At 40.6% G+C, this 19277-nt stretch overlaps 1 protein-coding gene across 4 annotated transcripts in view; it reads right to left on the reverse strand.

Annotated features, from left to right (window-relative positions):
- Nucleotides 1-1409: 1409 nt before the first annotated feature.
- Nucleotides 1410-19277, reverse strand: part of Hipk1 (homeodomain interacting protein kinase 1) — an 84675-nt gene continuing 66807 nt past the window's right edge. For 3 of the 4 annotated variants that reach the window (XM_013349889.2, XM_005357143.2, XM_013349890.2), the window contains 8 exons: nucleotides 16423-16544; nucleotides 15435-15569; nucleotides 12972-13114; nucleotides 12397-12579; nucleotides 11586-11792; nucleotides 9200-9441; nucleotides 6928-7058; nucleotides 1410-6033 (listed from right to left, as the gene is read on the reverse strand). In XM_013349889.2, the coding sequence (XP_013205343.1) occupies nucleotides 5545-6033; nucleotides 6928-7058; nucleotides 9200-9441; nucleotides 11586-11792; nucleotides 12397-12579; nucleotides 12972-13114; nucleotides 15435-15569; nucleotides 16423-16544 (1652 nt within the window). In that variant the 3' untranslated portion in view covers nucleotides 1410-5544. The remainder of the gene's footprint in view (nucleotides 6034-6927; nucleotides 7059-9199; nucleotides 9442-11585; nucleotides 11793-12396; nucleotides 12580-12971; nucleotides 13115-15434; nucleotides 15570-16422; nucleotides 16545-19277) is intronic. The other variant, XM_026784017.1, reaches the window with a different exon arrangement.

Consider the following 19277-nt stretch of genomic DNA (forward strand, 5'->3'; position numbering starts at 1 on the left):
AAAAAAAAAAAAAAAAAAAAAAAACACAAAAAAAACAAAACAAAAACTACACAAGCAAGCCAAGTGGGTTGAATTTGTAGGCTTTTCTTTAAATACAGGACTCTCTATAGACTACTGCATCTCTGACTTAGCCCAAGGAAAGAAATGCGGAAGATAAAAATCAACAATAAAACCCGAGGTTCTTTTGTTGTTGTTTTGTTTAACTAGCGGACTTAAATTAGGACCTGAGAGCTATTCAACAAGATTTTCCAGGAATTCCCTTGCCAAAACGGGAGGGCACAGCAGGGACAAGGTAATTTACATTCGTGGATATAGGGGGCTTAACCTGAAAAAATACAATGTAGCTAAGTCAAAACAAATACATTCCAACTTTCCTATCACTGGGAGAGAACAGGCTTTTTAGTCGCCTCTCTTGGTTAGGGTTCAGTAGGGTATTTCTAAGTATTCTCATTTTATTATTATTTTTAATGTTATGTATATTTTTGGGTAGCTGTATATAGGTATGTACATGTGAGGCAGGCGCCTGTGGGGACCAGGGGAGGGCATCAGATCTTGTAGAGCTGAGTTACAGGAGGTTGTGAGGGGCCTGACAGGGGCGCTGAGAACTGAACCCTACAAGAGCAGTCCACCCTCAACTGCTAAGCCGGCTCACCAGCCCCAGGGTTTCTCAAGTCTACCCAGCTAAAACTGCAAATCTGCCCAAAGTAAATTAACGGGCCAGCGTAACGTTAGGCAGGAACATACATAATTTACTCAGGGACCTGTAGTGATTAATCTAGACAGATTCCTGTTTCTTTGCATGAAAAAACTTTGGAATCAAGAGAAATTTTGTTTCAGATCAGAGGTTTGCCTTGTTTTTAAATTTTATATTTTTATATTTCTATATGGGTGTGCATGCATGTGCCCACAGAGGCCAGAACCCCCTGCAGCTAGAGTTAACACTAATCTTGAGACACCTGATGTGGGTGCTGGGAATGGAACCCACCCCTCCCTAAGAGCAGCAAGTGCTTTACCACTGAGTCACCTCTCAAGGCCCAGGTTGTTCTTACGGAGGGGCCAAGCTCCAACCAGGCCACAGGAGGGAAACAAAAACATCTTTCTGTAGCTCTTGCTTTCACTCTCCTGCTTTAAATGTTTGGTGACACACACTGGGAAAGAAGTTAGGTAGCTCATCTCAAAAGCCATCCACCTTTTCAGGGCCAGAGTCAGGAGTCCAGGGCTCTGGAGACACTTTACTCTTCGGAAGTATTTCTCACAAAACTGTATTCATTTCCATTACAGAGTCCTGTACAAAGATCTCCTAATGTAAGAGTGTTCTACTCATGTTCAAACAGAATGTTTAGTCATTCCAGACATGCCATTGATCAAACCCCTTCACGCCCTAACTAGGAAGTAAAAACAGCCAGTCAGAAAATTTACCCATTTTATTGATGCATTGCAATTGCTCTACTTTTTACCATATTATGTAGAAAATACTGAAAATACAAGCTACTTTGTAAAACCAAAGACAGACATTGAATCCAATGATAAACTATGTTTTACACAATGGACCCTTTTCCCATAGTTAGTATTAAATTTTAAATAGCTATTTCTTTTTGTTAAAATGATTATTTTACATACTCCCTAAGTACACCTGCATTACAAACAAAGCTCAGTAATTCTCAGAACTACCTGTTTCTAGAAGCTTGTAAAAGGAAACACACAACCAGGAAAGGGGGGGAAAAACAAGTTTAAATCACACACATATATATAACTAGCATATCAAATACATTTAATAAAGTAGGAATTCCATTGCAATTATTCAAAGCAGAAATACTAACATGACATATAATGTACATATAATGTACTGCTACATATAATGAGATTATTTTTCAAGCTCAATTGAAACCACATGTTATATAAAGTTTAGCAACAAACACCATGGAGACATGGAGACATGCTGCACCATCCATCAGTTTAAAAAAAGTCAAAACACAAAGCAGGCTCGGCCATTCCTGTCACTGAGAGGCAACTTCAGTTCCTATCCTAAAACAAACCATCTCAACTAGTAGATCTCTGCATAATAAATAATGCAGAATAAAGCACACATTTCTGTGCTTGCCTGGCGAAGGGCAGTCAAGCTAAGCCCCTCTAGTGGAGGATGGTGGATGAGCAACCACAAAGGCAGACTTTCGATGGCCAGAACTGTTTGAAATGGGGTGCTTATTCCTGGGGTTGGCATTTCAGCGGAACCTGACAGTGACTGGGAACTCTGAGGTGATTCTGCGTCCTGGCAAGCCTGGGTGGCTCTATGAACCCTCCCCATTTCCTCTCCTCTGGAAAGGGAGACGCTAGAAATGCAAGTTCTAAAAGAGGGTTTAAGCCTTAAGTTAGTCCAAGGTCAGGCGATGCTGACCCAGGCCAGTGGCTCACTATATTCATGGGGCTTCCTTCCATGACAGCAGGGCAGGCAGTCAATGTTTACACCCCGGTCCAGAGTGGATGTAAAACCACGTCCAGGACACACACTCAGCAGAGTGGTGGGTCATCTTTGCAGACTGACAACCTCAGAGCCTGTCAATCACACTGCTAGGCAGATGTTAAAGGCGATGATGTGAGCACTCAGGCATTCTCTTTCCCCATGGATTGAAGACACCCATCTTCAGTAACTGCTTATTGGATGAGGGGGCATGCTGGGGTTGGGTTGGTTTTTTCCCCTGCATCTCATTCCTACAAAACCAATAAATTTTGTCCCTTGTAGAGAGGAAAGATAAAGTACAAAAATGTCCCGATTAGAAACTAGAACTGTATTTAAACAAGAAAACCAGAATGCTTGGGGGAAAGGAGGCACAAAAATCACACACACACTGACTTACACTGTTTGACACTAGTGACAAACTACACGAACGCGTGGTTGTCTCAACAACAGACTGCGGAATGTACAGCAGCTTAATATAACTAAAGAGCAGACAGAAAATACACCATGTTCCTGGCAGGCTGTCCTGACGACCTGCCCCATCCTGGAAACCCCTACTCCCCATGATGAAGAAACTCCAAATTCGCTGACAGCTCCTCGGTGTTTCACCTGGTTCAGAGCTTGCTGACCAGGCTCCATGATCTCCCATCTCCATCCTGCACCTTCCGGACACCATCTCTATACAGAACCAATCCTACACTTCTCACTCAAGTGTAATCTTCGATTCAGGTGGAACACATCTGTAACTCAGGGCTAACCTTCTCCTTGCCAATCCTTCATGGCAAGGATGTTCTCACCTCCAGTACCTTCAGCTTGACCCTAATCCATGGAGGAGTTGAACACTAGGACAATTTCACAGCTTGACGGGCCCCAAGAATGGACAGAATATTCTTCACTGATTCAGAAGCCTTTCAGTGAGCTTCTTGTCACCAGTAGTTTCTACAAAAGCCTCCTCATAATACGGGGACATGTTAAGCAATACAACAGGCTCTTTGGTATAAACACTTCTGTTACATGCTTTAAAAAAAAACAAACAAGCAAATAGTTTACTAGTAATGTCACCTATGCACAGGAAGGACTACTGCATGGGAAAAGAGAAAAGGAAATCCCATCCTAAGTGATTGCACATACTTTCAAATATGCATATTTAGTACTGGCTTCACTATCTCACCTGCTCCCTGAACTCTTACAGAAGCCAGGTAGCAAGGCACAGAGAGAGAGAGCCACATAGGGGAATGCTTCCATGAGAACTGAGCTAAGGATCCAAAATGAAACGGGACAGCAGTGGCAGTAAAGAAGGAAGGCTGCTGTTTTGATTTTTCTCTGTTGGCAGAGAGACTGAGAACAATGCATTTACACAACACAGCTACTAAACCTGTTCTGTTAATCCCAGTGAACGGCTTGGGGTCCTCTGGGGCTTGCTGGTCCATCCTAAGGCAAGCTCACTGTAAACTCTATTAACCACTACATTATCATATAAGGCACTACAATAAGGGAAGAGAGGAGGGGGGGAGGAAAAGACACACACTGAACAACTCCTCACCAGACACACCTGTGCAAAACAATCCCAAGGGTCTCCTCTCCTTGCAGGCAATGCCCCTGCTCACCCAGCACTACAGTAATATGCTCTAATATAATTGCAATTAGTTCACATACATTCCAACAAGTATCAGTTCATTTTGGTTTAAATACAATGGAGACATAATCCATCTCCGGGGTAACACTGGAGGATCAGATACACACTAAATACACAATTCAAGTGTAATCACTACACAGTCGATTACAAATAACATTTTGGGTTAGAGGAAAAATTGTTATATTTTTCTAATCAATATGTACATATTTAATTATGCAAAATATTAAAACACCACCATTACAAAACTTCTAAAATATTTTTAAATTCAGTAATAAACTTTTAAAATATTTTTTGCAGTTCCTACATGCACTTATTATATAAGTCTTAATAAGAGAGCATTCAATTTGCTGTTGGCATACAAAGGAAGCTACTTGAAAGTATAAAAGCTATACACAACTTATCTGGTTTAGTTCTTTAGCTTTCCCCTCAGATAAGTCACATGAAACAGAAGGGAGAGATGAGAAAAACACAGAGGTGCGTTATTGAAAATTCATAGAAATCTTGGGCAAAGCTCACCAGTGCCAGTATCTCTTCCTAGAGAGAGATTCTTCACTTTATATGCAAAACAAAACAAAAAACCCACCATACACATCATTTCACTGGCTTTTCTAGTAGAATTGAAGAATTTGAGTTGAACCATAGAGAGAACTTAAAAAAAAATAATCCAAGAAAGAATTCATGGTGCTTTGTTGAAAAAGAATCCTCGGTGGACACTGAGGTCCAGCAAGTGCTGGGCTGCCTTTTTAACATCACACTGCAACGAACACAGAAGCAACTGCAAACATTTCAATACTTAGCCACTTTTGCCAACAGTAGTAATAATTGTCCAATAATGAAATACAACATGGAAAAAAAAACCTAAATCACTTTAAGCTTCAATGTGCCATTAGCAAAGACCAACTTTTGAGTAAAAGTGTCTGACAGGAAAGTACAGCCTTGAAAAAGCTGCTTGTAAAATAAAAGGCAAGAAGTCTTGGTTTTTAAACAAACAAAAAGTAATGACTTTTTCTTATCTGTTACATTTCAAATCTTTCTATTAGCATTTTTCCTCTGACCAGCAATCTTAATAAAACAAAGTTAAGAAACACTTCACTTGTTTTTAAAAGCATTTATAGAAATAAAGTTAAAGAGACAAATGTATGTCAGAGGATAACATCAGAATGATCTTTCTTCCTTGGTGACTGCAGAAGATGGGCTTCTCAGCTCTTCCAAGGTCCAAAAATGCTGTCACAAGAATAAAGAATTAAAAAATCGGGCAGACTTGGGAGACTACAACAATGCAGTCAACACCGAGTGCGGTTCCCCAGAGCAAAGCCTGCTTTCAGTGGACCCCTGCAGAACAGGCTGCGGGCTAGGAACGTCCATGAGAAGACAATGGAGGTGTTCACCAGAGCCCATTTAAGAACTCAGGGCCAGGAGCAGGCAGCCGTGAAGCCTCCCTGGTGCTCATCAACTACAAATAAGAATACTGACTGATCTTGGTAGGACTCAGTGGGTATCCAGTGTAAATTGTTGAGCCTCGGGAAGACCCAATGTAGGACTGAGTGGCAAACTGGTGTTGGTACTGAGCAGGGGCCACGCTGGCAGAAGTGAGGAGGCTAGGCCCAACACTGACCGGAACCTGGTGCACCAGAGTGCTAGGGTGGGTGGTATAAGCTGCAGCATGCCTTGAGGAGCCCTGCGGGGAGAAAAGATGAGCAATGGAACTCGTGGAACCAAGTGCAGCGGCAGAAGTAGGAGCAGCATACGTGTACAGGTGAGGCTGGCTTGGCAGGTGAGCAGGGGCTGGGGCCAAGTGTGGGTGCCCCGTCGAGTGCAGTGGGCTGCCATGCTGGAAGGCGTAGGGGGCTTGGGAGAGTGGGGCCACAAATGCCTGCTGTCTGCGGGGAGCAGGGTTGCTGCTTCTTTCCTGCGAGGTTGGAGCTGACGATGACTGCTGGTTCTGGAAGGAGGAAGAAGGGAATGAGGAATCTTGAGGTCAGTCTGGTTCACGGCACCAAAGGCCTTGAGGTTCTGATGTGTACTGTTTCAGGACTGCCTTGGAACAAACTGGCAGTCGATGCTGTAAGAAGATAGCCAACTATGCCTCTGCCTTTTGGAAGAACAGATCCTAACTGTTCAAGAAAGCAATGGTTTGCTCACAAGTATGACAGTATGAGAGGAAGTGGAGAATCGAGTTCACAGGGGTGTCCATGCCTGCATGTTAGTAACTTAACACACCCTATCCTGGAATCCGTGGTTTTTCTTTAACCTTCCTTGCTGTTTTCTTTTGCTCTCCTCTAAGGTCTCCACAGGCCTCTTAAAGTGTGGAACCTTGAGTGCACACACTAACTCCATTTCCACTTGCACCTCCATGTGTTCTCCACTCTCTCCCACACATAGCTAAACTTCATTCTGATACCATATGAACACCAAAGTTTTAGTTGAGAAAAAGGGGAACAGAAGTGGAATAAAGTACCCCTTACTATCCCGTCAGAAGATCACATGGCAGGGCAGGAGATGTTCCAAACTCTAGGAACAGGCAGGGTTAGACCCAGCTGATTTAAGTGCTGTCTTGACTCAGGTAAAACAGTATAAGGCTCCAGGTATATAGGGCCTGGAGACAACAGAAGAGAATTTGGTCCAAAGCATGTATGGTGGTGCAGTGCATTGCCAACGCACTCACAGATCAGAGAGACATAGCACATGCAGGTACGACGCAGGCACAGAACACCAGGTGGTCAACACAAAAGGAGCTTCATTTGGCTTTATTCAGCAGTCCAGCCAGAAGCAAGGTTCTCCAGAGAGTAACAACAGGAGAGAACTCAAACAGAAGGTAGCAGCCCCTAGCGCTTACCTGGCTAAGGTTGAGTGGCTGCACTGCACTGGTCCCCCCTCGCTGAGCTCGGTACCCTGTGGGGGTGATACAGCATCCAGATGATTGCCCACTCACTGAGGCCACTGGCTTGGTCTTACTGCTAAGGAGACCTAAAAATAGATCAAGGGTTAGCATCATTGCCCTAACCTTAGGGCATCATGTAGGTCCACATTTGTAGTTTGTAAGAGTTAAGTATTCTTATTTCCTCAATTACATTTGTGCCACAATAACAGAAACTGTATTTTCCATCCCTTCTCTGTCTTTCCACAAAGACTTAAAGTGGAAATGGTCACTTAAGTAAAATTATCTAGTCTCCTATTACATAGAGGACGCACACGGTATCCTCAATAAACCTATACTTTTATGTAGGAATGGGATTAAATAAAAATGACAATGGGGAACTCAGAAAGATATTTGTAATTCTTAGAATATTTGAAGGTTCAAAGTGTCTAAGATGAAAGCAAAATTCTATCCTTTGGGGTATGTACTGTCTTCACATTCTAAGAGATTAAAGAATGATATTATATAAAAGTTGGCTTTTTCCTGTGTTCCTGGTAGGAAAACTGGACTGTGGATTATATTATTAGGGATTAATATTATTCATGTATAATATTTATATTCCCAATAATTATATTCAGAAACCTGGTATCAGTATGTTCTACCTTGTCTCCAAGGCAGCTGACTACCCCTATGGAGGAGAAGCATACTGACGTAACACAAGTTCTTAAATCAGAACCTTTTAAGGCCTATAAGCAGAAAGTAGCATAACCCATAAATACTATTTATATGTAGGACACAGATGGCTATTGTAACACCAAAAGCCATCCCTCCCATTCTGTTGTGGGATATTTGATCACACTTTGAACCTCAAGTTTGCATTGTGTTGATTAAATAAAATTAACCTTGGGTCAGGAGGCAGAGTTAGCAACTAGCTGACAGAAAGCAATAATAGAACATCAGAGGGCATCCAGGAGAGAGAGACACACAGGAAGTAGCAGGGTGGAGCTTGGAGTGGCACAGGTTTTTCTGGTTTGGTGGAGTGGAAGCACGAGGCTATCGGGGATGCCAACAAGGCTACTAAGCCTCTGAGCTCACAGGTTTTCACCACAGCCTTTGAATTTTGAGTCTTATTTATAAGTAGAAGGATAGATTTTTAGTTAAAGCTACCTTTAGCTGCAGCAACAGAGCCAGTGCCGGCGGGAACAAACTTCCCAGAAGGTTGGGTCTGAGCAGCCAGGCCACTGCTAGAGAAGCAGGCTATGGAGCTGCAATGCTGGCTGAAACCGCAATAGATTAAGGCCGTCACTGTGCCGAAGCGAAAACAACTTTGTAGTGAAGTTGCCCATAGGAAGTTGCTGCCTAACAAGACTACCTTTCCTCGGCCTCTCTGCATCTAGAGTTAAGACAGGTTTGTCTCCTGCAAACTTCTGATAGGATGCTAAGAATTCCAAGGTTCTGGTCCTTAATTCCATGCAAGTCTAGCAATCAGGGACACTTGCAGTGGGAAGTCATATGAATAAAAGTAAGCTTCTGTTATGAAATCAGGATTTGTTACTGCACAACTAACACAGTACCTAACAGCAAAAATCGATGGAAGTAATTAGGTAAAAATGAAACTAACCAAGTATCACTGCTATGACTGAAAGTCTAAAGGCCGTGTTAAAGTCATTTTTAAGAGATTTATTTTCTTTTTATGCATGTGTATGTGTGTCTATGTTGGAGGGTGCCCAGAGTCCAGAAGGTGGTGATTTCCCCTATAGCTGGAGCTAAATAGGTAGTTGTATGCTCCTTGATGTGGGACTGGGAATCAAATTCAGGATTCTGGTAGAACAGCAAACACCCTTAACCACTAAGCCATCTCCAGCTCATGGTCATCAATATTATGAAATTATTATAAATTAAACCTATTCTAGATCATCAAATTCAAATCACGTGTAGCAGGCCAAACTGCTTACTCGGTTCTTCCTACTACTTAGGGTATGTCTTATCAACTTTTCCCACCAGAGATGAATATACCTAAGATACTATACTGGTACCAAATACAACCTTATTTTCATATTAATCCAAGCAAATAAATGTAGGAAGATAAATTGATGCAAACAAACTCTGCTATTATGAAGAACTGATTTCTGAATTAAGCACTGTTTAAGAATATCTATGTTTAGTATTAACCACTGGCATAGTTTAACTAAATATTAAACATATAAACATCCAAGGAAAATTCAATTCTAACAGCTAAGACCCTTTTTACCTGAGGTCTGGGTTGCTACAGTGCAGTCGCCAAGTTGAGTTTTCAGTGGAGGCACAATGATGGTACGGGTGCCAGTGCCATCTGTGGCAGTTCTGCCAGGTCCTTCCAGAAGTGACCCACTGTTGCCCCGGAGAGCACTCAGGGTGTCAGTGGAATATGGGCTGCTCAGGGAAGAGTCAGAATCTGGAGAATCATTGACAGTAACGTAACTGATGACATTAGACCTTGCCTTCAGGCTCGAGCTGAGGAGAAGAAAATGCAGACAATTATAACTGCCCGTTTTGGCAATGTGTCCTACACGGTCTGTGGTTCTCTCGTAACAATGACAGCAGTAACCACAGTAGCAAATGGCTAAGAAGCATTTATTCTGTATTTTCACATACTATACAAACCAGCGAATCTTCCTGACCCTGAACAATTGGCACTATTAACCCCATTTTGTAGATATGGAAATTAAAACATAGTCCAGGGATTCATAAAGGTTACACAAAGAATAAATGGTAAAGACAGCATTCAGACCACAAACTAATCCATGCTGCCTCTTAGCTATTCTTGTTTATATTCTTTTAATAATATTCTTCAAGCACTGCTTTTTCTCCTTTATCATTTCCTTAGACTAAAATGTTCCTGACGTTATCTTTAATCTGACTTTTCACTATAGGTTTTGTTTTTGTTTCTTTGAGACAGAGTCTTGTTATGTAGCAGAGTATAGCCAGAAACTCAAAATCCTCCTGCCTCTGCTTCCCAAATATTGGAATAACAGGCGTGAACTGTAATACCATGGCCAGCTTCACTATGTTTTTAAAAAAGATTCCTTTGTGACTCTCACTTTGCCATTTTCTGCTTCCTTATTTTTTAATAGGATTGGCTTCAGTCAAAGAAATCATACTGGCTCTATCTCGTGCATAATCTTTGCCATTACTCTGCTTTCTCTTCCCCAAAGCAGTTCAATGGTCACTTTCAAAACCTGACTTGCAAGTTTATCATCTTTCATATTGTACTTTTGAACTAAAGGCCCAAAATGCTTTCTAATTTTGCTTTTCTAAGTTTATTCAAATTTCACTCAATAGGCTGGGGCTATGGCTCATTAAGAGTGCATGCTGCTCTCCCAGTGGTCTAGAGGTCAGTTTCCAGCACTGAAGTCAGGCAGCCTTAAGCCCATGGCCTCCTCCAGCCTCCAGAGGAACCTGAGCAGAAATGCAAAATTTTTATTCCATTTACTTACTTGTTTATTCATAGATTTTTAAGGCAGGGTCTCACTGAGTAGTAGCCCTTTGGCTGGCCTAAAAATTGCAATGTAGACCAGGCTGGCTTTGAACTCATAGAGATCTGCCTGCCTCTGTCTCCTAAGTGCTGGGATTAAAGACATGTGGCACCACACCAGAAATAATAAAGCTTTAACTCTCAGTTATAATTCTGTAACACTTCTTAATTTAATTTCACATGTGAATTGTAGGTAAAAGGTTACACCTAACACCAAAAGCTCATTGAAGAATATAACACAGACCAATCAAGGCATTAGCCATTCACACTAAGAGAAAGGTATGGCACATAGTTCCTAAACTCACCGGTTCCCTCTCAGTAAGCTGCCCACTTGATGATGTGGCTTAAATGAGGTGTCCCCATAAGCTCACTTGGTTCCCAGCTGGTGGCAATGTGTGGGAAGGTTGTGGAACCTTTAGGAGGTACTGCTTTGCTAGAGAAAGCATACCCACTGGAGCAGGGGATTTTATAGCCTGGCCTTACTCCCTGCTTCGCTCTGCTTCCTCTCTGTGGATCAAGGATGATCAGCCAGCTTCCTGTCAGTCCAGACTCATGCTCCTGCAGCCATGTCTTCCCCTCCATGATGGAATGACCAGAGCTATCCTCTCTGAAACTCTAAACCAGAACGTACCATTTCACCCCTAAGTTGCTTTCTGTCACAGTGTTCAATACAACAACATAAAAATAACTAATATGCTTGCAAAAATGCTAGGATAGAAGGAAATAAGCTGATTTTAAATTCCTCACCTTTCAGATCATATAAGGTAAGGGTCCTACCCTTCCCAACAAAGCCTTCCCAGATTAAGATATATATGAGTTTCAAATAATTTATCTGTCTATTGATTATGATGAACTGTTCTTTATACATTCCTGTTATGGCTGTTTTCAGGATAGCCATTTCAAATTGCTCTCTAATGTATCTGAAAGACTGATTTATTTGATGAATAACATTACAGAAAACTTGACAGGGCTCAGTTGCGAGCACTTCTGAGTTGGACTGACATGCTTACAAATTATTTTTCTGCTTGTTCTTTTTGTTTTTTCAGTCAAAACTGACCAAAGGTATACTAACATTAACAGTCAAAGACAAGACAATGGCTGGCAACCATCTGGCTAGCTTTACCTATTGGGCTTATATTTGTTGTCCTCTTCTTCATCGGTATCACTACGGATAGTGATGACGCTCACAGGAGGGCTGGGGGTATCTGGAATGATGATTGGCTGGTGTTGATCTTGGACAGGGACGAGAGAATTGTAAGAAGATGTGGTACGCAGAGGACTGCTGCCAACCAGAGAATAAACTTGGGGAGGCAGAACTTCCAGAGAGGATCTGTAGAGAAAGTTCACAAGTTCAGACTATTTGGTCCTTGCTCCCATCCACCCAACTATGCATCTTTTCCTTTGACTTTCTAATTGCTTTCTGGTTCTTTTTTTTTTTTTTACCTAATCATTACAACTAACAATTAATTAATTAATTAATGAAAAATTAATGATTCTGGCTAGTGTTTCCAAAGATAAGAACAGCAAAATCTAAAAGAATTTACATTTTTATGAATCTTTGTCTCCAGGTTAAGTTGCTTGCACCAAGCCTGATGACCTGAGTTCAACGCAGGAACTGATATGGTAGGAGAGAACTGACTCCTGTACTTTGTCCTCTGACCTACAGACACCAGCCAAGGCATGTGCGTTGCACTCACGATCACATACCCCATCACACGTACAAACAAGAAAAGTAGCAAAAAATGAAAACAATATAAAGTGACAGCAGAGAGGAAGCATGAGCATACTGAGGACACACCTGCACAGATGAAGGGGTCAGTTTAAGTGCAATTTGGCAAGCACTTGCTTCATACCCAAAACACCTACACTGTAACACCCTGAATACTGGATAATCTAACTCTCAAAGTCTTAACCATAAGCTAACACGGACTTACTTGGATGAGACTGGAACAGACTGCTTATTCTTCTTTGAAGGGAGGGAACTAGATTGTTGTTGTCTGACAACATGGGCAACACCAACATTCAGAGGCTGAGCAGTGGCCAACGTCACATGGTTAGTTAGCAAAGAAGGCTGCTGCATGATAGTGCTGTACTGGTTGCCATGAGAGTGGGCATTCCTGTACCAACATAAAGAAACAGAAGAGTGACTCTCCAAACCTCCGAGTCCAGGGGCGAATGGGTATTAGAGAGGAAGAGATTGAGCACAGCTGTGTTTTACTTTTATGACCAGTCACTGGGATTTTAAGGCTTTAAGATTTCACTATGTTCTCTCTATAGTCATTTAAGGCTTTGTTTAAAAGAGAAGTAAATGATTCCTGACCACAGAACCTCACTTTCATATATTCCAAATTTCCTTACGAGTCCTTTTCTAGACTAATGAGTCCTTTTCTCAAAGAATTTCAAATATAAAATTTTCCCTAATTTTTCTTTCCAGTCTCTTCACATCAAGTATCCCCACTCCACAGGCTCCTACCCATACACATTTCCCAGAGAAAGAGAGAGTGCTTGCCTCCAGTCTGCTAGCTGCTGGCTACTCCCCATGGCCTCTGGAATCACTGCTGTAGGCTGGACAGAGTTATGTAGAGCCACGCCAGGCAACTGCTGCCAAGTTGAAGGTAGGAGAATTTGCTGTGTTCCTCCAGGCCAGGCTTGCTGAAAGGAAACACACATACAAAAGTCCAGACTTGACTCATTCTTAGCTTTTGATTTTGTTTTTCAGATGAAAGAAAAATTTGTATCTTAAAAAAAAGTTTGTAGACTGTTAACTTGCAGAGATAAAAGAAAAAAAGAAAGACAGTACAGAGGGCTTACTCATGGCTGCAAGAGTTGTGGGAAGAGAAGAAGCCAATTGCCCTCCTTTGGCTGTCCCCATAACCTGACCAGCAGGGCACTAACAAACAAGGGTCCCTGCAATATGAGTCTCTGTGTGTCGAGAAAAGGAAGCTGAAGGCTCAGGTATACCCTGGTGAATAAAAGCCTCTAAAATACATCCTTTAGAAAGAGTTAAGGGGACTCTCTTGAGATTGAAAAATAGAAATTTCAAAACTTGAAGGCCAATCAGATAAGACACCAGATCAATTCAACCCTTAAAATATAGGGCAAAATTGCTCCCTTTATCAGAAGGGTAGAAAACGCAGCAGACATGGATGACCAAATACCAAATCCCTTGGTAAATAAGCTTCTGCCGGCAAAAGAGCTAACAACATTATTTATAGTCATATGATAGAATTAAAAATTAAGTCAATGAGCAAATACTTTTTAAAATAATTTTTAAAGCACCTCATTAATCTTAAAAGTTGCCAAAATTTTCTGAAAAAAATATATAACAGATTTGGAAGTTTCTTTTTTAAACCTGAGTTCAGTAGTTCAATTATCTACTAGGGTACATATGGTTCTATTTCATGAATTTCAAATTGAAAGGCTATCCAAACAGTTTTAAAAATATTTCTGCAAGTAACAGATCCACCTGTTATAAATACTGGTTCCAAACAAGAAGCCCTCTGAGCAGAGAAACTGCAAACACGTCTGCTACCATACGTAGAATTTAAAACGAAACAGAACAGAACAGAAAACAAGAGAAGATGTTAAGTCACACCATGCGTCTTTCCAAAGCCAACACCTGCACGAGACAAAGCATGTAGTTTAATACAAAGCAAGAAATAACATTCCAATGTGAGGCAGAAATCTGGCGTTCCAAGCGACGAACTGTTTTGACAGAGAAAAAACAAAAATATGCAAAGCTTAACAAATGGCTAGAGCAAACTTAAAGAGAGCAGCAAAGGTGAAGGGTCAACTGACATTTCCAATCTCAAAACTACAGGTGTGCAAGTTAAAATGTGGACCAAGCACGTTGGAATTATATCTGACTCCCTAGCACTTGGGTTCTGTGCATGAGAAACAATCCACAGGTGACAAAGACTTTTAAACTGAAAACCAAACAAGTTCCATCCACGTATGTTTCTGTGTTTTCATTCATGAATACTTGAGAGTTAACAAAAGAAATTTAAATCCACTGTGAAAGTAAGAAATACAAGGAATTCAATAATATCATTTGGCTTGGAGAGGCTTACCTAATTGTACATTTCAAATAATGAAATGCTGGATTTAAAATAAACAATTCTAATTTGCCCAAATAAACCAAAACCAAACACACTTCAAAGCAAGCCATATTTGTTAGTCCAGATCTGAGCTGGACTCACCTACAATTGCAGCGATCAACACTGCCTTCTCCCTCAGGACTTCCAATAACAAAGATACTGTATTGGCAAGTTTGTCAGCCATATTTCCTTCTTTGTATTAGAATTTATTTGTAAAATATTTTCTAAAAAACATTCCTATAAATAAGTTCATCTTTTAATTTTGACCAACAATATAATCTAAGTGTATTTTAAAGGGAATATCTTTAAATGGAAGATAAAAGGTACCACCGATCATGAATGCCAAAACTACTATCTTCAGTCAGTCACAGACAGAAGTTAGTGTTAATGAGAAAGCAATACCTTAAGACCATTTAAAACATTTCTATATATACAGAAATTTTAGAAGATTAAGATAACAAAAGGGGGGCAGCTAGCAGTAGGGAGTTCAAAGTTTGGCATCTGGATACCTGTGGCAGGGCCAAATGGAAGGCCATGTTCTTCAATCTCAAGGGCCAAGGATCAGAAAGGCAGAAAGGTGAGAGTATTAAAGCTCTCCTGAGGCTACACAGAGAGCTTTAACCACACTAGGCTGATCCTCAGAGTCAAACAGTGCTTCAGCAAATGTCGGGGAGGAAGTAATGAGACATTAAAGATGTAGCAAGAACACAGCCACAAGATGGCACATGCTTCCATGCCCTCTGCAAAGACTAGGCTAGTTTGTTTGTTTGTTTAAATGAGAAAACCAGAACAGAACAAAAACAAACAGGAAAAAAAATTAAAAAGAAAGAAACCAAAGAAACTCCGTTAGTAACACAATCAAGCGAGGGAATTACCAGTACAGCAGCAGTCTGTTCAACCAGCGCCGGCCGGCCGGCAGCGCAGCTCAGGGTAAAGGGCACCGCGTACTGCGGTGTGATGGTGGCTACTTGAGGGTGGAGAGTTGCTACCATTAGTGGTGTACAGCTTCCCTGAAATGTAGATCAGGCAGGTGAGTGAAATAAGCACCGAGGCAGCTTATCTGGATTCAGAAGGGTTCTCACTCCCCCCAAGTTATTACTGACCATGAACTAATTTCATGGCACCTAAAACACACACCAAACACAACTTTTCCCTTTCAGCTGTGAATGGCTTTGGCCCATTATGTCAAAAGTCAATGGTATCAGGCAGAAAAAGTATAGGACTCTTTGTTGGACCAGATTCAGAGTATCCAATCTATAAAACATAGGCATTTCATTTATGAAGAAATCTTCCTCCTCCTCACACAATAAGTTTGGGATTTCAGAATTTCTTGTATATCACAGGCCACAAACACTAACATATAGAATTCAAAGTATAACATTGCATACCATACAAAAACTTCATGATTTTGTCTGTGACCTTAGTTTCTCAATCATCTGGCAAAACAACATTTTAAAGTTTTTCTACTAAACTCATAAAATGAAGGATTATATTTGAAGAAGTAGCCAGATGTGACCTAGCCTTAACTCTTAGAAAATTCTAAAACTAAACATAAAAGGACACCAAAGGGAAGGATGAAACCCTAATTTTACAGCAAAAAAAAAAAAAAAAAAAATGCATGTGTGCTACCTTAACCATTTCTCAAGGTATAAAACGTCACCTCTGCAAGTCTAAGGAGGTAATAGAAGAGCCACAAAAGACAGGAATAAGTAATCTGTTCTGTTATAGATGTTTCATTTTAAGACCTCTGAATCATGTACAAGAAAGATTTTATACTCAAAGCAAATATTTTTTTTTTCAGGATAAAATATCTGATTCTCAATAGTGCTTCAGCAATATTGAGCATGTTGTTCTGGCTTTTACCTGAGTAAGTACTCCTGACTGTATCTGTAGTGGCTGAGCAGCAGGCGCCTGGGGTACAATGGGCACAGCATTATCCATCCTCACAGGGAATCCAGAATGTTTTGTTGTTGCTTGCAGCCCAGCTGGTGGGAAAAACATTATATTTAGGTTGCTTCACTGGGTCTAAGAATACTATTGGTGGGTTGTCATTGGGGGGTACTTTTAGCTTTTTTCTATTGCTCAGGTTTTCATTCTAGAAACTTAAGACAAAGCCCTTCATTCACATAAATCATTAAGAAAAGGAGGCTCTATTCCCTTCAGGGTTAACTTAGTGCAAAGGCATTTCATACAGGGAAGGTGGCTTAAGGGAATGTAAAGTCTTAATGTTACAAAATGATTACATCCCCATTATCAGGACAGGCAAAAGCCGAACAATCTCCACTCTAAGTCACATTTATCTCTCAGTCACTAGGGGAGTAGGTGAGGAAGAAAGTGCTTTTAAGACTGTAATCTATCAAAAACAGAATTGAACATAACTCAGTAATTTATAACCTATTACCCTCTTGTGTAAAGAATCTTTTCCTCCTCAAAAAAAAATACAATCTAGTTCAAAAATTAGTAACATGTTGTATCTAAAGATAAGAGTAAAGTCAACAGAAAATGAAGAAATTATACAAAAGTAAGAGGCATGTTAGCTTATAGAAATCCACTTCTTATTCTAGAAACCTGTTCTTGTTGGCAGCTTCCTCATCCGACTCTTTTACAGTTCAGGGGCAGCTGGGAAAGTGAACCTACTTCAGGAAAACACTCCCTGTGTCTTACTTATCTCAATTTATTATGACTTGGCATAAATATCAAATGGCTCCTATAAATGGCAATGTCTTGAGCTGGGGAAAAGGGCCAACAACACAGTTCTTTCTGTCGAGACTAAAGAGCCCAGAAGATCTCTTATGCCCTACCCTCCTATCAGCACTCTCACTACAGACTCTAAGTTTCTGTCATGCCTCCTGTCTACTAATGCATGCGGTTCTGCTAAGTGAAGACATAAACATTTCAATTAGAAGATGCTAAAACTAGTACCAATCTTAATCTCTCTCTGCATCTTTGCCCACTCCTACTCAGCAATGTCTTCTTATGCAGCCCTGACTAACTGCAACGCTATGATCTTACTGTTTCAATCTTCCAAATGCTGGGATTACAGTTGTGTGCCACCATGCCTGGCCTTACTGTTGCTTTAACTTTACTATAGAAGTGTCAAGTGAGCATAATTTATAGAGCATAATGCTGCTATTTTCAGTCAGTCTTCGAATTTTCTGTGTGAGTAATTTAGTAACAAATTTTGATTAAGAAAAAAGCATTCTAGGAATGTTAAGAGAGGGACTAGTAAAAGCAAATTTAAAACTGCTGAAAAAATGCTTTCTTAAAAAATGCTACTTATATAGAAACAACTAATAAGGATATTAAAATTTAACAGTTGTCAGCCATGCTGCCTTATGCATTATCTAACAGGAAAGCTAAGCCATGCAAAACTCTAGTGCATGACCAACTCCACACAGTGTTGTAAGAGCTTCCCAAACATGTAGGGCAACTTACTGAGGCAAACTTTGGGAGGAGATGCTCACTACAGTAACTCCTCTATGGCTCCAGAGTGATAAAGTGAAGGGGAAATTACAGACTAGTTACCACTGGGCAAAGTATGAACACTTGTCAACTCTAACAGTATGGGAAGTGATTTACAGTATTGAGCTATACATGCTTGATTGCTCCATTTACTCACACTGAGGCCATTTTGTAAGAGAGAAATGTAAACAAGCTGAAGTAGAGGACTGCTGGGTAGAAATCAGCACAGAGCAGAAGCTGGCAAGTCAACCAACAACTATCTGGCAGTATGGAATATTTCAATGCATATGTGATGAACCCCACTGCCTAGGCTTCAAACTGTCTACCATAAATGACTACAACACTTTGGTCATAAGAAGGTTTCATCATTTATACATCGGGGTGATATTACCCACCTCCTAGACCCAAATATACATAAGGATAAACTGCTAACTGCAGGACTGCTTGGCATATGTAATAATGTATTTCAGGTATCACCATCACTACCTTATTTGTACGCTCCCTCTGGTCCAAACATTTAAAATCTGCTCTATTTTATAGTTTCCTTAAGTTATCTAGAGTTTGAGACAGATTTTTCCCCTAAAGCTTATATTTATCAAATTATACCAAAAGGAGTTCCCCCACACTCCCCCTCTATTGCTTTAGTTTACATCTTATTCTATTAAAAAAAAAAACACTCAAGAGTTCTTTTATCTAAGAATCATCTGAGAAGCAGCAGAGGATCTCAGAATCTCATATTTAAGTGCTGTTCCTGCAGAATTTACTTTGGAATGGGTGGGAGAAGGGGTGGCTAATTTGTTAGGTTCTATAGAAACATCAGTTTGTGACAGCCCAAAGTATAGAATTACTCCTATAAGGTACATATAGAAAATAATTTGGTAAGTTAGGCTAAATTTGCATTTACGGATTGTGAATCTGCTCCTCCGCTCTCCCTGCGGTCTCTCCCTGGTTTACATCGCTATCGCTCTCCTGGCCTCCCGGTAAGCTCTCAGTCTCCCCCAGCCCCTCATTTCCTTCCGCTTGCTCCGACTCTGTCAGAAACCAAACAAACAAAAGTCATAATCAATATTTAACTGAAGTAAAAAGATAAAAATGCTATCTGCTTCTATATAAAAAGCTCTGAGAAGTCTAGATCCTAGTTCATTCTCACAGTGATACCAAGTTTTTCTTTCTCTTTTTTTCAAAATGAGTGTTTTGGTTTGCATACATGTGTACAGCATCCTCATACACAGGTGTTTTGGTTTGCATACATGTGT

The sequence above is a fragment of the Microtus ochrogaster genome, chromosome 21 (assembly GCF_000317375.1).
Source record: "Microtus ochrogaster isolate Prairie Vole_2 chromosome 21, MicOch1.0, whole genome shotgun sequence".
In the NCBI taxonomy this organism is placed as follows: domain Eukaryota; kingdom Metazoa; phylum Chordata; class Mammalia; order Rodentia; family Cricetidae; genus Microtus; species Microtus ochrogaster.